Here is a 16,231-nt window from a genome sequence, read left to right as displayed (position 1 = left end):
TTCATTGGACTTATTGTTTAGCTTATTGTTTTTAGTCTATTTAGAGTATGGAAAAAGAAACTAATTTTTGCTACCAGAGTCACTTGTTTCAGGCAAATTCTAGAACTCCTTAGAAAAATGGAAGCTAGAAAATCTAAAAATACCATTTTCCTGTTTTGATTTTATTATTTGCCTTAGAAATTATATACATTATAATGGCTATAATGCTTTGCTAGGAATGTTATTTCAGAGCACTAATGTCTAGAGGTTTTTAATATCTGGGATAATGTCAACTAAGAGTCTTATTTATGCCACCTTCAAAATCTTCTAAAATGTTCTTTCCGAATATCAGCAAAATAATAGTCCAGAGAATTCTACAAACAAAACCTACAAAGTAAATTCTAGAAAGTAAAATCCTTCAGAGTCCTTCCTTTTTGAAAAAAAAAAATCATTTTTTTTACTTGTCACCGTCTTTACTCCTGTATGGTACTTTTCAGTTCAGTTTAGAAAGGCATGTGTTCACATCTATGTCATTAGATAGGACTCTGTGGGAGGGAGTCATCCCATTTAATGGAAGAGAAACATGAAGTTCTAGGCATGACATGATCTGCCTGCAGTCACATACACTCGGCCTTGAACCTAAGCCTTGAGACCCCAGTCCCAGTGCACTTTTCATCACACCAGGGTTTGAGTGCAGGGGCATTTCCCACTGGTAGTCACAGGAGAGGTTTCACTAAACAGCCTCCAGTCACCCAGGAAGAACGATGGCCCCTTTCCTCATCTCCATCAGTCCTTGATACTCTCTCAGCTAGGCCAGTTGGAGCAGGTACAGAACTCTCACACCACCCTGAAGACCAAACCACCCTTTGTAACAAGGGGAGCCTCCATCAGATAGTGATATGTAGCAAAAATTCAGTAGCCTTGATTTACTGTTACTGTATTGACATAGGACTATTTTCTACTTGTGACATAGGACACTGATTTTCCAGAATAATATTATTTAAGTTTAAAAAAAATGAGTTGCTTTGAAAAAGAGACAAATTATGTTCACTTTGGATGTGAATTTGGCAGAAGGCATGAGGTTGTACATGAATAATTTGACCATTTGGGAAGCACAGTCCTGTCTATATATGAAGCCTTGGAGTCTGTGCAAAAAGTTTCAGAGTCTCAAGATTTTTATTTTTTCAGAGATTCCAGCAATAGCTATGATCTTACTGTGATTAAAGTGGGAGGAGAAGGTGAAAGAAGATTCTACTAGATACGAGTGGAGCCCTCAATGGATGTCCCTCCATTGAGTATATGCAGCTGTTCTCTTTTAAGCACCACACAGTCATTCCTAATTTTAACATGTCATCACAAAGACAGAATCTTTGGGTTGTTCCATTTCAGTATGGACAAGCAAAATAAGCAGGCATATGGCCATAATTTGGCTGACTAGCCATTCAGTTCCCTCTTTGACTCCCACATTACCCCTACCCCAGTGCTGCCTTTAACTGGCGACAGCTACCCAGGCCCCACTTCTCCTCAGGGCTCTGTCTTACGTGGGTGGCATAGTAGGGTAGGCTAGCCATCTGTTATTTTGCCCTCTCTTTCCAATCTTCTTGCCCATAGAAACAGGTTCCGTTGAAGTGACTGGCGCAGATCCAGAGGCGGGGAGCCGTGTGACTCTATCTCGGCTCCGTGTGTTTCTGCTGTCTTTAGCATTGGTGGCAACTTAGTAATTTTTGGTGCATGCCCCATTTACAGAGCACTTCACTTTTACACACATGAATCTTATGAAGCAAAATGATTTCATTTACAAATTCTGGCCTTAGCTTGTTAAAGGATTTAGCTCCTAATTCCCATAAACTTGTCACAGAAAAATTTTTTTAATTAAAATTCTAAATTCCAGTGGTGAAAATGGCTTATTTAAGTTTGTGCCAAAGATTTTAAAAATCTTCAGGGTTCAAGGCTTAGTTCCTCATCTCAACAGATGGAATGAACACAAACATAACCAAGTTAACATGGTGGTTGTTTGCATTATTAATCTTCAGATACACAGCATTCTGCTACCTTGCTGGCCAGGTTGACATGAATCCTTTCAGTGTGGCATATGTCAACAGAAATGTTCTTCCATCTGCTGCCGGGTAGCTTGATGCCTGATATTCCTAGACAAGGCCCAGCACAATGCGCACCTCTGTGAGTAATTACAGGTGTGTGGTGAGGAGCCCAGGGCATTAATCAGAGGCTTAATTATGAAAAAGGTGGATCTTTTGTTCCACTCTTGGAGCATGAGTTTACTACACACTTTCTAAACTACAGCGTCCATCTGCTCAGCCCCTTAGAATGTTTGCCTTCGCTGATATGGACCCTAAAGTGTATCAAAGGACATGATTAAAGCAGGGTTAAACATTAACTTGGGAGAAGTGTGGTTCAGGTTTTTCTTTCCTCCCCTCCTTTATCTGTCTGTTTACCTATCTCTGTATTTTTGGTATAGGAAAAGCTCTGCTGAAACGCTAAAACTTTAAATTAGTACTAGCTAAACTACCACATATGAGCTCTAATGGAGTAAGCACAGGATAGTCATTTTAAGGATATGAACAGCACAATTCGTAGAAACCAAATAAGTCCATTACATAGGGACAAAAACAAGTCTTGGGAAAAAAAATGTATTGTGAACACATAAAAATTCTCTTTCAAGATTAACAGATTGTGAAATGAGGTAAAGGACTTAACGTGTTAGGATTTAGTGTGTTGCTACTACTTTGTTCTAATTTAATCAAATTGAATCAGGATTATTTTATTCATTTATTTTAAGTTTATTTATTTTCAAACAGAGAGTGTGTGTGTGTATGTGTGTGTGCGAGTGGATGAGGGGCAGAGAGAGAGGGAGAGAGAGAATCCCAGACAGGTTCCACACTGTCAGTGCACAGCTTGATGCCGGGCTTGATCTCAGGAACCGTGAGGTCATGACCTGGGCCAGCTCAAATCAAGAGTCAGACACTTAACCAACTGAGCCACCCAGGTGCCCCAGGATTATTTTAAAGGATTTTTAAAATAGCCATAGAAAACAAATCAGATTTTTTAAAATTTTGCTTCTTGGCTTGTATTTTGAGACTAACTATAGATTGAATAACTACAAGACACATACCTCTAGTAGTTGAGTATGTTTGATTAATGTGCATGGCCTAGAAGTACGTAAGAGAAGTTTGTGGTTTTCTGACTAATTCCCTGTGCACACACACACTCGCACAGGTGGCTTCAGAGATGTGGCCTGGCTGTGGGTGGCATGAACACTATCTGGTGGTGGAGCCCTGCTCTGCCACAGGTTGGAATGTGGTGGCTGTCTCAGAACAGAGCTGGTGGGCAGGGGCCAGCCTGCCACCCACCACGGACAGGCCATTCCAGACACGGCAACACCAGGTGTCTCGGCAGTCGGGGGTCTTCATGTTGCACACCATGTAAATGGCAGCTGCTACATTTGCACTTTTACCTGGTGTTCTCACTTGTACCCAGAGCCACACTGACTGCCTGAGTGTGACCGTGCTCTATTCATTCCCATTGTTTAACACATAGAACTATCCGAAGAGTGAATATTTCCATCTCTTTGCCTACTTAAAGATTCTTTTAATGAAACAGTGTGCTTTAACTTTTGAAAATTGGAGAGTTTTGAAAGTGATAGGTGTTTGCAGGTCTTATTTATATATCTACCTGAATACTCCCTGGAGCTTGTCTGAAGCTTTCACCTTAGGGTGAAAGACAGAAGTGTCTAGTCCCAATGCCATGATTTAGATTTTGGGCATGTCATCTTACAACTTAGTGTCCCTTCTCTTACCCGTACAATGGGTACAATAGCCCTTGGACTAAGTCATCTCCCAGTACCCATTTTACTGAAAAATTTCTGTGACCCTCGTTCCCTTAGATTATCATATAGTGGCCATATATACAAATGAACTGTCTACTCTGGAATTTTGTTCTTGAAAATTACAGTTGTGCTTTCTTATCTCTGCCTCTAGGATATCTTAAATACCATTATAAGGCACTGTCCACCCCGCTTCTTCTCCCTGGGTTTGCCTGGCTTCTCAATGCTGGTGGGGGACTTCATCACGGCTGCTGCTAGGGTCCTCAGTACAGACACGCCGGCGGTGAGTATGACAATGCTCAGCATCCAAACTCCCAGGAGACTTCACAATCGCTAACAAGGTTCAGATTTCTCCACTCTTAACAGGTGTTGACTCATTAGTGCAATGTGAAACTGGGCTCTGGGGTAGATGCCCTGGCAGCTGATGTGTGAAATTGTAGGATAAGATGACACACTGGTATTGGGAAGGCGTTTCATCAAAAGGCCAGAGTGTGAAAAATCATATCCTCACTAATGTTTCAGTACATTTACACAGTCAGAAGCAGGAGTTGTCTCTTAGAGTCTATTAGCATTTTCCAGTAAATGGTGGCACACAGATGTCTGTAGTAAAGAGAGAATTTTAAGTGTACATTATCAATAATTTTTTAAATTATTATCTTGGTTTTTATAAGTCTAACAAAATATTTTTTAATGTGAGAACACTTAAATTTTAAGCAGATGATGAATACATATTATTAATTGTGCAATAAAGCTCTGGCAAAATTCTTACACTAAACAATGAGAATCGAGTGGACTAAATGAACATTCATGGCTACAAAAAGATTATCTGCAATCTCCACATTTACTTCCACTATTAGCGCAATGTGTTAATGTCTTTTGGGAGAACACTCTTATACATTTACACATAAAGGGCCTCTCACTTTTGTGCTCTGTACACCTGTTACCTGTTCAGACTCATTGTTTTCCTTTTCAAATGGTGTGAATAAAATTAGCTTTACTGTTTTCCAGGGACTTGTATTGAAATCAATATGAGTATTTAGCTACCTAAATTTTGTTTGATATATTGCTACTTTTTCACTCTACTTCTGTTCTCCTCTGCAGGGTAAATTCAAACTCCAACCCTGGATTTTAATTTAAGTTGTTTTTAATACCTTATGTATAGGTGGTATTTCATGCTGGTATTTTCATGTGCTAACTTTTTCTTATAAGGATAAGTTAAAAAGCAAAGGGAAGGGAAAAGAGAGAGCAATGAAAGGGGAGGATAAAAAAGAAAGGTAGAAGAAAAAAGGAAGAAAGATGTTGAATTTGTTCAACTGTTTTTTTTAAGGAATAGGAAATTTTTATACTTATTTGTTTCTGAAAAAGATTTTAGGATAATCATTCTCAAAGAACCTTCAAATTTATTTTTTATCATTCAGATCAACATTGAACAAATTCACAAGATACAGGAAGGAAAACCATACTTCTTTATTGATAGTTTCCTTACTTGATACTAGGGTTTCCTATAAAAATGCCACACCCTTTCTAGAGATGATGCCATGCATGGCAGTCATTCTCTGTGAAAACTTATCTCTTGGCTAGGTAAGATATTAAAGTAGCTTTCCAAAATATATTTTTTTAGAAAGAGAAAGAAAATATGATCATGTGAATGTAAAAGTTACATGAAAGAATAGTAACTATAAATTGCCTTGAATTTCTCTCTTAGTTTAAACTTGAAGTTTAAAGTTGTAGGGGAACTGGTGATGGGGCACACCTACTCAGTCAAGTTTTTGGCTAACACAAGTTAAATACAAGTTTGAAGTACCCTTGCTACGCCCTGCTGAGGGAAAGAGAAACACACACACAGGTCACCAAAAGATGGGTTGGAGCTTGTGCTCAGCAAACATTCTTCACAGTAGCCTAAAATTAGAACTAATCCAAATGTCCATCACCAGTGGGACAGATCAGTTGTGTGCACATAGGACAGAGTATTGCATATATTCCCCTTCCCATGCTTTACCCTGGAACTCTATAGGGTCGGACCTGGGTTCCATCCCAGTGTTGCCTTGTATTGTTCTCTAACCTTAGACAATATGCTTAGACACATGAGCCTCATTCTCCTCATTCTCCTCATTCTCCTGTGTGTAAATTGGGACTCATCCTAGGCTCAGTGCTTAGGCCAAAAAAGTATTGTCATTTACCACATTCATTGAATAAAGCTGTGTAACAACTCCTTAATTTTATTTAAGATCTGATGTTTTATATCTAGTTGTTATATAGCCTAGCACGCAATCTAAAAATCCACAGTTCAAGCCAGGCTCATGTACAACACAATAGTTAAGCCACTCAGGGGAAGGTATCGATCTCAATGAAGTCTAAACCAGGATTGTCTGATGGGTAAGTCTGAAAAAAAAAAAAAAAAAAAAAAGATTGTCTGATGGATAAAGGGCAGCAGATAATGAGGGCCAACAAAGCAAGGCTGTTTGAGAAATGTTTACTGTGGGCCTACTACATGCTGGGACCTGGCCTGGCTGAGTATGACAGGCCCCTAGCCTCAAGGAACCAGATGGGTACACCACGTGTTTAATGTTTGTGCATGAGTTTCTAGCAGCCACGGTAAAATCACATCCAGAACTCACGGGGGCACCAACTGAGGAAGTGTTCATTCTGCCGGGTAAGAGGTGGAGGGGAAGACGTACATTAGAAAGGTCTTCATGGAAGAAGTGAAGCTGAAGCAGAGACCCGAAAGACCATCAGTGTCCGTCAGATAAACAGGGACAGCAGCAGCCTCCCCTTATCTCAGGATGGTATTTATTGAGCACCCACTGGGGTAGAGAAGTGATGAAGACCACCTAACCCCTGCCTTTGTGGGGGTTACAAATATTAACAGCTCAGAAAGTGATGTATGCAAAGAAAAAAACCCAAAGCAGGGATGCTGGAGACCTCAGAGGTGGAATGACACAATGTTTTGAGTTTGCTTCTTAACATAAAATAAAGGAAAGGAAAGGCCTCGGATAAGGGGACAGAGTGCTGGTGATGGGGTAGGGTTACACAGAAGGACAGGACCGTGGTCTAGGTGGAGCTTGTCAGTGTGAGATCCCTCTGGACCCCTGAGGTGAGATGACATACAAACCTGGACTTCAGGTGGGAAGTCTGGTCTAGACAGAAATATTGAGGGGTCCAACATTTAGGAGGCATTGAAATCTTGGGGCTGAGTATCCTTTGGGAGTGAGTATAGATCTGAGAGAGAAGAGGGCACAGAACCACACTCAGTGTCCCAGAGTTTAGATCCTGAGGAAACAAGGCGTTCCAGCACTGAGACTGTCAGACCACCTTAGGAGCCAAGAAAGGTGTCCCAGGGCCAAATGGTGCAGGTGTTGTTCCCAGGCACGAGGGAGCTAGCACCTACATCATCACTGGCGTGGGGTCAGGTGAGGAAAGGCCTGGGTGGTGACCACAGGTCATGTAACATGGAACTGTACTCACTGGCGGACTTTGGCTAGTCTTAACATTTTCAGTTTGCTCTAGTGGTTTCAAATCTTCGTATTTAAAAAATGAAATAAACCATTAAAGATACAGTGACTTCATCCCTGATGCTATGGCTGCACTCATAGCTGCCTTCACTCTGGCCTGTACTGCGCTTCAGTGACTGACACTCTGCTCTCCCTGAGAGCATCCATCACCCCACACTCCTGCTCCGTTCTGAGGGCATCACTGCTCAGGTAGAATGAGATGGGAACTGTGCTACATGGCCCTGGGGGTTATTCCCTGAGAGCCCTGGGTGTCTTTCTCAGACTCCGCCCCTGGGGAACTCCAGGGCCTGTATGGCCTCCCGGCTCTGTGCACCTGGGGCCTTTTTCAGGTCCATGGGTGCCCGGGTCCTCTGCCTTTTCTATTCCCACTGCCCGTACCATGCCTCTCACCCCTCACCTCACTCCCTCACTCCACCAGCCTGGCTGGCTCCTGTGGCTTATGCGACTTTTAGCAGCGGTTGGTCTTACTGTCCCTAACTATCCTGAACAGTACAAATCATTGCCTCGTTTTGGTTCCCATAGAATATCTCTCTGTGTGTTTTATATTGTCTTTTGTTTACCTGTGTGCTGATGAGAACCAAGCGAGATAAAAGATGAATGCTCTGCGTTCTTGTGATATCCCTACTCTATGGCTCACGTAGCAAGTGCTTTCCTGAATTACATATAACCGCTATTTGCCTTTCCTCCCACACTCCACATGCTACACTGCCATCTCTCTGGGGGAGGGAGACTCCCTTTCATTTCCTACTCTGGGTGCTTAACAATATAGACCCAGTGTGGACCCTGGAATTAGATGGCCTCAGTGCAAATCAGGGTCTGTCACTTGAAAAGCCACTGAATTTCTCCGAGCCTCAGTTTTCTCACTTGTAAAGTAGAAATGATAATAGTATCTAGGTCATTGGGTTGCTGAGGGTATTCTAGGAGGAAATGCTTGTACAGCATTTAGAACAGTGCTTAGCACTGAGTGAGAGCTCTGTGTTTGCCACCCTTATTATAATTGCTAGATAGTAGTAGGTAGACAGAAAAACGGATGGTTGGGTGGCTCAGTCGGTTAAGCATCTGCCTCTTGATCTTGATCTCACAGTTTGTGCTCTGCGCAGAGAGCGGGGAGCCTGCTTGGGATTTTATGTCTTCTCTCTCTCTGCCCCTCTCCTATTCATCCCCCCCTCAAAAATACATAAACTTTAAAAAAAAAAAAGATGGACAGATGGGAAGGTGGGCGAATGACATACCTCTGTAATTGTGGTGTCTGCCCTATTCTTGGCTAATCATAGCTGCTAGTAAGTGTTGGCTGAATTGAAATCTTGTGAAATGCCTCCTTTGATATATTCCTTTATTTTTCTACTGGATTTTTTTTAATTTAAATATATGAAATTTATTGTCAAATTGGTTTCCATACAACACCCAGTGCTCATCCCAAAAAGATGCCCTCTTCAATACCCATCACCTACCCTCCCCTCCCTCCCACCCCCCATCAGCTCTCAGTTTGTTCTCATTTTTTAAGAGTCTCTTATGCTTTGGCTCTCTCCCACTCTATCCTCTCTCTCTCTCTCTTTTTTTTTTTCCTTCCCCTCCCCCATGGGTTCCTGTTAAGTTTCTCAGGATCCACATAAGAGTGAAAACATATGGTATCTGTCTTTCTCTGTATGGCTTATTTCACTTAGCATCACACTCTCCAGTTCCTTCCACGTTGCTACAAAGGGCCATATTTCATTCTTTCTCATTGCCACATAGTACTCCATTGTGTATATAAACCACAATTTCTTTATCCATTCATCAGTTGATGGACATTTAGGCTCTTTCCATAATTTGGCTATTGTTGAGAGTGCTGCTATAAACATTGGGGTACAAGTGCCCCTTATGCATCAGTACTCCTGTATCCCTTGGGTAAATTCCTAGCAGTGCTACTGCTGGGTCATAGGGTAGGTCTATCTTTAATTTTTTGAGGAACCTCCACACTGTTTTCCAGAGTGGCTGCACCAGTTTGCATTCCCACCAACAGTGCAAGAGGATTCCTGTTTCTCCACATCCTCTCCAGCATCTATAGTCTCCTGATTCGTTCATTTTGGCCACTCTGACTGGCGTGAGGTGATTCCTTTGATATATTCCTAATTCCAGTAGTGGACAAACAAGTGATTTTGTATCACTAGGTGTCAATCACTATGTGTTATTTTGCAAAGTAGTTCTTGGTGAGACAGGAAATTTGGTGGATGGTGTGTGCTCTTTCCCTGCCTTCTGAAATTCAGCCCCAACCCTTCTCCCTTATGAATTTTTGTTAACTGTCTTCACAGCAAAAATAATATTAAGTTGATATCCCTTACCCTGCCTTGTCAAGAACATTAAGACTAAAAACACATAAAAATAAAAGGTAAAAGTCATAATAGAGTCATTTGCTTTTCTGAATCTGAATGCATCTGCAGACCAGTTTTCACAGTGCTTTTTTGTATTCAAGTATAACGTTATTTTCCATTCCTTGGAAATTTGCTTTTTCATTTAGACAAACCTGTCTTGTTTAACTGTTCACCTGGAGGAAAATAACCAGCCTAGTTTGATATTTCTTATCTAGGATAAAATAAAGATTCCCTCTTGAAATCATGAAAAAGTAAAGTCTGTTGCTTAAGTAAAGTTTCTGGCTTAGCAAAAGAAAAATGAGCACTTTCACTTTTTTGTGTGCAGGCACCTCATTCAGAAGCTCTCACCATTCTTGGTTCTCTTGTCTGCTTTCCAAACACCTACCGGGAGATCCCTTTGCTGCAGTCTGTGCCGGAAGTCAGTGAAGTCATCACAGGAACCGAAGACGTCAAGGTACCTGCTACCTTTGAGTGACTCTCAGGTTTATCATCTTCTAGTTCCAGCTCTGTGGCCATCGCTTCCATTATTGTGCATTGATCCCCTTATCCCTGAAAGTTCTGCTTTATTGTTTAAATGTTTCAGTAGTTGTTGTTTTCAGAAGGCTGTTTTCAGGGGATTAAATGTATCCGAATCAGAGCACATCGCAGTTATAACTGATAGGCTCCTTGGGTGTTTTTTATTAGGTCTGTTTATCATGCCTATGGATCCTAATTATGTAATGAATCATCCTTTGTAATAATTTTAGGTTCAATTGTGCCACATTAGTGCATCCAATGAGTTTATAAGGAATAATTGAAATAAACTAAATATTCAGTCCTGTTGTTAGCCTGATTAAATACTACTAATCATTTGCAATGTCAGGTTATTCATTACTTAGAGAATAAAAGTAAGCATTTGTTCTCTCCTCAACTGACTTTGAGGCAAACAAATATGCTTTTCAAATCTCAGAATCTATCTTATCTACTTACGGTACATAATTATAATATATAATTTAGTGTACAATATATAATCTAATTAAAGTAAAAGAAAACCGAGCTTTTCCTATCTGAAGTCTCAGTTGCTTTGCTAGGTTTTTATTGTGCACCCAGAAACCCTCTTCCCTACGCTGGCTTAATTGCCCAGGGAGGCCCTGGCTGAGACTGCAACCAGGCTGTTCCCCCGAGCCCTGTGTCTCTTCCCCCCAGGTCCTCCCTGGTCCTTCAGGAGCTCCTGACTTCCAGGAACACAGTCAGAACATGTGGGAAACCAACTACTAAACAAAGTTTTTATTTTACTTAATTTTTTGTTTTTAGCATTACCTCATAAATATTTTACTGAAGAATGCCACAGAGGAACCAAATGAATGTGCAAGGTAAATGTTGACAAAAAGGTAAACTATTTTAGGATTTTAAAATACAAATTTATGTGTGAACAGTTAATGTTAAAAAAAAAAACACTTTTTCCACATTACTCATATACCCACTAATAAGTATAGTAAAGGGGCACCTGGGTGGCTCAGTCAGTTAAGCATCCGACTCTTGATTTCAGCTCAGGTCATGATCTCACAGTCATGGGATCAAGCCCTGTGTCAGGCTCCACTCTGAGCATGGAGCCTGCTTAAGATTCTTTCTTTTTGTACCTTTGCACCTGTCCCTGCTTGTGTGCACATGCTTGCTCTCTCTCTCTCTCTCTCTCAAAAAAAAAAAAAAAAAAAAATTTAAGTGTAGTAAGAATTATGTCGAGAATGTGCTTTACTTAATTTTTTAAAAGTGTGCCTTTATTAAGTGAAAACAGTAAGGTGCAGAAGGTTATTATTACATTTTGTAAAAGAAAAAACAAGATTACAAATATATATGTGCACTCCCTGTTATTTTTAATGAAGAAGAAAAAAATGGAAGGATAAACCAAAAACGTATACAAATGGTGTATGTATAGGGTAGTGATTCTCAACCAGAGGTGATTTTGTACCCCAGGAGACATTTAGCAATGTCTGGAAACATTTTAGTTGCCTCTGCCAAGCATCTAAGGTCGCTGGCAGTCTGTTACCAAGATAGGTTTTCTGGGCCACCTACATAATGAAAAGTTGCAACCTGTCCTTCCAGGGTGAAGCCCAAAGCTGGGAACACTGGTGGAGGGAAACACTATTTTCTTATCCCCTGCCTTCAACCCCATAAGGTCACCAGAAGCCCAGCTAAGCCTCTTGCTGCCCGGGAATCAGCTCCTACCCTGTTCTCTTTCTAACAGCCCATCAACCATCACCACCTTGTCAGCTCTTTGATGAATTTAAGAGGATTTTTTTTTTTTTTTTTTGGCGGGGGGGAGGTTATTTTTTTTACTAACTTCTTCAGTGGCTTTGGTGGATGGTTTGGTACACATTTTCTAGTCTTCCATTACCAGAAGCTATAAATTCATTATCAATTTGTTCATATTAGAGTAACCTTGAATTTGGGGATAAACTCAATGTGGTTTATACAGTACTGGATCTGATTTGAGTAACATTTTGTTGAGTAAAGTTCCATTTATATTTATGGCCTGTAATTTTCTTTCCCCATCCTGTCCTTATCAGGCTTGATTACAGGGTTATGTCTTCTTCCAAAACGAGTGAAGTATTGTTTCATTCTCTTAAGTCAGCAAGAGTTTTTGTAAAATTAGAGTTTGTGCTCTTGTGTATTTAGACCTTGATGGTAAAACTATCTAAGTCTGGTTATTTATGAGAGGGTTAACCACTGACTTGTTTTCTTCCATGATTGTTTAGGAATTTTAAGGTTTTATTTTATTTGACAGCTTAGATAAACTAAAGTTGTCTAGAAATTTGTCCATTCCTTCTAAGTTTTGAAATACCCTTGCATTCATGATGGCTCCATTATCCTTTTGCTATCTTTTCCGTAGCTCTATGCACTTCTTAATCTCTGACCCTTTTCTGTATTCTCTGATTTTTCTCACACATCTTGCCAAAGGTCTGTCAACTTTGTTAGTCTTTTCAAAGAATATACTTTTGTCTTTGTTCCAGCCTCTTTATTCTGTATTTGTTTTTATTTTCTACTTTCTGCTCTTTTTTATGTTCTTTCTTCTGCTTTCTTTACATTCTGCCACTCATTTTCTTTTCATCAGTATATTAATTCTGATATATGCCAGTATATTAACTCAGTATACTAATTCAGCATTTCTCCTTTACAGATACCAACATTTAAGTCCCTATGTTTATTTCTAAGTGCCACTTTATCTGAGTTCTCTACGTTTGATATGTAATATTTTTCCACTGAAATTTTTTCCAGTTTCCATTATGATTCCTTCACTGAGTCATGATTTATTTAGAAATATATTCCTTCATTTTTAAACACATGGTTATTTTTATTTATCTTTTTGCTGCTGATGTCTTAAAGGCATTGTAGATTAAATATGTTGTCTGCCAAGTAACAATCTTTGAAATTGTTGAGATTTGCTCTATGGCTCAATATGTAGTCATTTTCTGCACATGTCCTGTATATGGTTGAAAAGAATGTGTATACCATTTCTTCAGTTGTTGGGTGTAGTGCTCTAGATGTGTCCATTTGATTAATTTTTTAATCATGTCTTTCAAATACTTTAAATCCTTTCTAATTTTTTCATCATCTTGATCATTAACTGAGAAAGATGGATTAAGATATCCCACTATTATGGTACGTTTATTTCCCTTATATGTCTGTCAATTTTTGTTTTATATATTTTGAAGCTATATTATTAGCTGCATAGAAGTATAGAATTATCAAATCTCTATATAGAATCCCATCTCTTTTATTTATTTTTGAGAGAGAGAGAGACAGAGTATGAGCAGGCGAGGGGCAGAGAGAGAGAATCCGATGCAGGCTCCAGACTCTGAGTTGTCAGCCGGCAGAGTCCAACATGAGGCTTGAACTTGTGAAACCTCAAGATCATGACCTGAGCCGAAGTTGGATAATCAACTGACTGAGCCACCCGGGCGACCCTACCTTAAAGACTACTTATCTGATATTGATATGGATATTTTTAAATGATATTTTCTATCCTTTTATTTTTATTTTTTTTTAATTTTTATTTATTTTTGAGAGAAAATACAAGTGAGCAAGCAAGGGAGGGGCAGAGAGAGAGAGGGAGACAGAATCTCAGACAAGCTCCACTCTGTCAGCACAGAGCCCTATGTGGGGCTCGAACTCATAAACCGTGAGATCATGAGCTGAGCTGAAACCAAGAGTCAGACGCTTAACCCACTGAGCCACTGAGGCACCCCAATATTTTCTATCCTTTTAAATTTAACTTTTCTATATTCTTCTCTTTTAAATGTCTTTGCGAAAATTGTACATATTTTATTTTATACATTTATACTGTCTGATTTTTATCTTTTAACTGAATCTTTAGTTCATTTACATTTGCTGCAATTACTGACATATTTGGATTTCTTTCATCTTTATATTCTTTGTATATTCTTTGTATTCTTTGTATCTTTATATTCTTTGTATTTCTTTCATCTTTATATTTTGTTATTTGTCCTCAGTATTCTCTCATTTTCTCCCTTTTCTCACCTTCATTCTTCCCTTCTCCTTTCCTTCCTTCCTTCCTAACTTCCTAACTTCCTAACTTCCTCCCTTCCAGATGATTTTTCCCACATTCCATTTTTTCTCTAATTTCTTAGGAGTCATAGACTCTCTTTCAGTTTTCTTAAAAGTTACCTTAGAAATTTTAATGGGGCACCTGGGTGGCTCAGTCAGTTAAGCATCTGACTCTTGATTTCTGTTCAGGTCATGATCCCAGGATCATGAGATTGAGCCCCACATCGGGCTCTGTGCTGAATCCCACATCATTTAGGATTCTCTCCCTCTCCCTCCCTCCCTCTCTCTCTCTTTTTCTCTCTCTTTCCCCACCCCTGTCCCTCCCATGCTCAAGCACACACATACTCTCTTTCTCTCAAAATAGATAAACATTTAAAAAAAAGAAATTGTAATATGCATACTTGTGTTACTAATTCTGAAATTAGTGTATGATATGCTCAGTCTTTATTAGCTGAGTATGAGAGGAGTTAGACAATGAAATTGAGTTCATGCAAGTGCAGATAAGCAGAAATATGATCAAGATTCCAAATAAATGGAGGAGAATCACAAGAGAAGATAGTTATAATTGTGAGTGATGATAATGTAGAAGAGTTCAGAAAAAAGAGTAAGTTACGTAAATTGGGTGGTGTGAGATGGGATGGTAGCAAACAGTTCCAGAAAGTGCGTTAGTGTACAAAGGAGAGTGAAGGTGGTATTGCCATTAGCTAAAAAAAAAGTTTTGAGAGATAGAACTCATTTGGGATCAGAAAGGACACATTTGGGATACAGAGAACCTAACTGACAGGAACTCAAACACATAAGGGGTAACAGAGTATTAGAATCGGAAGATGCTAGATGGGGATGCTAAATGATATGTTGGAAAGAGAAAAAATAGCATTGAAGAGCAGCTATAAGCTAGTGTGCTTTAAAACTCAAGGCAGGTGAAAGTGGTTCACATTAGGAAACCACTTTATGGGTCACAAAAGTTCTCTGTCATGCAGGGCTAATAGTTATAGAGTAATGCAGGTGTTCCTAAGAAATGAGAGATCTTTGCTCTGAATGAATTACATTTAACAGAAAGGTTAATGGGTTGTAAAAAAAAAAAAAAGTATGTGTATTTATACACACACACACACACATTCAAGCATGCAAAGGAAGAGAGGCTCTTGAAGTGGTAAAAATATGATTGGGGGTATAATTCCAAGTTAGATTTTAGTGGGTTAAATAATCAGTTAAGCTGGGGGAAGATAAAAAGGCTATTTGAAAGCATGTAGAATACATGGCAAAGAGCGCAAACTAAGAATACAAACTGCAGTTTCTAGACTGAGAATAAGCGTAGGGATGAGGCAAGAGGAGACAGTTCCATACAGTGAGGGAAGTTGAGGGTTCAAAACGTGTGGAATTCATGTATTATGCTGTTGTCAGAGAACCAAAGAAGGCCAGGCACACCTTATAAACTGGGCTGCCCATTTATACTGAGTTCATTTAAGTAGAAGGTGACATAGCCTCCAAAGGACTTTTAATAAACGTGTTCTGAAGCCCTTAGTCTATCTTAATTTAAAGAGGTGAGATTCCAGTGAAATATGGTGGTTTTAAAACCTCAAAATATATTTATTTTAATTGCTGAATTATACTGAATACAAAGAACTTTTACTGTGGAGAGCTGAGCAGTACATTCAGTTTAATTGGCACTGGATGTGACCTCTTATTACAAAGAACAACATATACATCCTACAGTTAACTTCTGGTTCCAAGCAGGGACTTGAACCCCCCTTTTGTTCTGAAAGTGAGCAGGTTTGGGAGCAAGTATTTTAATTTTATATGTGGGCATTCAGAAAAAATTAACAGGAGTATGACTTTTTGATCATTGCAAAAGATAGTGGAATATATCAGTTCCAAAGAGAACTACCATTTAAAAATGATTTACAATTGAGAAAGGTAATTTTTAAAGGACTGTGTAATTTGAAGAAAGCTTTGTCCTCACTTATTGTTTAAAAGATAACAGTGCTGGGGCGCCTGGGTGG

At 39.5% G+C, this 16,231-nt stretch overlaps 1 protein-coding gene across 2 annotated transcripts in view; it reads left to right on the top strand.

The window, feature by feature from the left end:
- The window catches only part of RALGAPA2 (Ral GTPase activating protein catalytic subunit alpha 2), a 329,438-nt gene that overhangs the window by 174,912 nt on the left and 138,295 nt on the right, over window positions 1-16,231 (top strand). For both annotated transcript variants that reach the window (XM_047068562.1, XM_047068561.1), the window contains exons 24-26: window positions 3,975-4,103; window positions 10,009-10,137; window positions 10,977-11,035. In XM_047068562.1, coding sequence (XP_046924518.1) covers window positions 3,975-4,103; window positions 10,009-10,137; window positions 10,977-11,035 — 317 coding nt within the window. The remainder of the gene's footprint in view (window positions 1-3,974; window positions 4,104-10,008; window positions 10,138-10,976; window positions 11,036-16,231) is intronic.

This window comes from Lynx rufus, unplaced genomic scaffold (assembly GCF_022079265.1).
Source record: "Lynx rufus isolate CCGP_SWC_20201006 ecotype Redwood Valley unplaced genomic scaffold, mLynRuf1.p SCAF_8, whole genome shotgun sequence".
Classification (NCBI taxonomy): domain Eukaryota; kingdom Metazoa; phylum Chordata; class Mammalia; order Carnivora; family Felidae; genus Lynx; species Lynx rufus.
The sequence above is the reverse complement of the archived record's forward strand: the minus strand, read 5'-3'. Positions and strand labels throughout refer to the sequence as shown.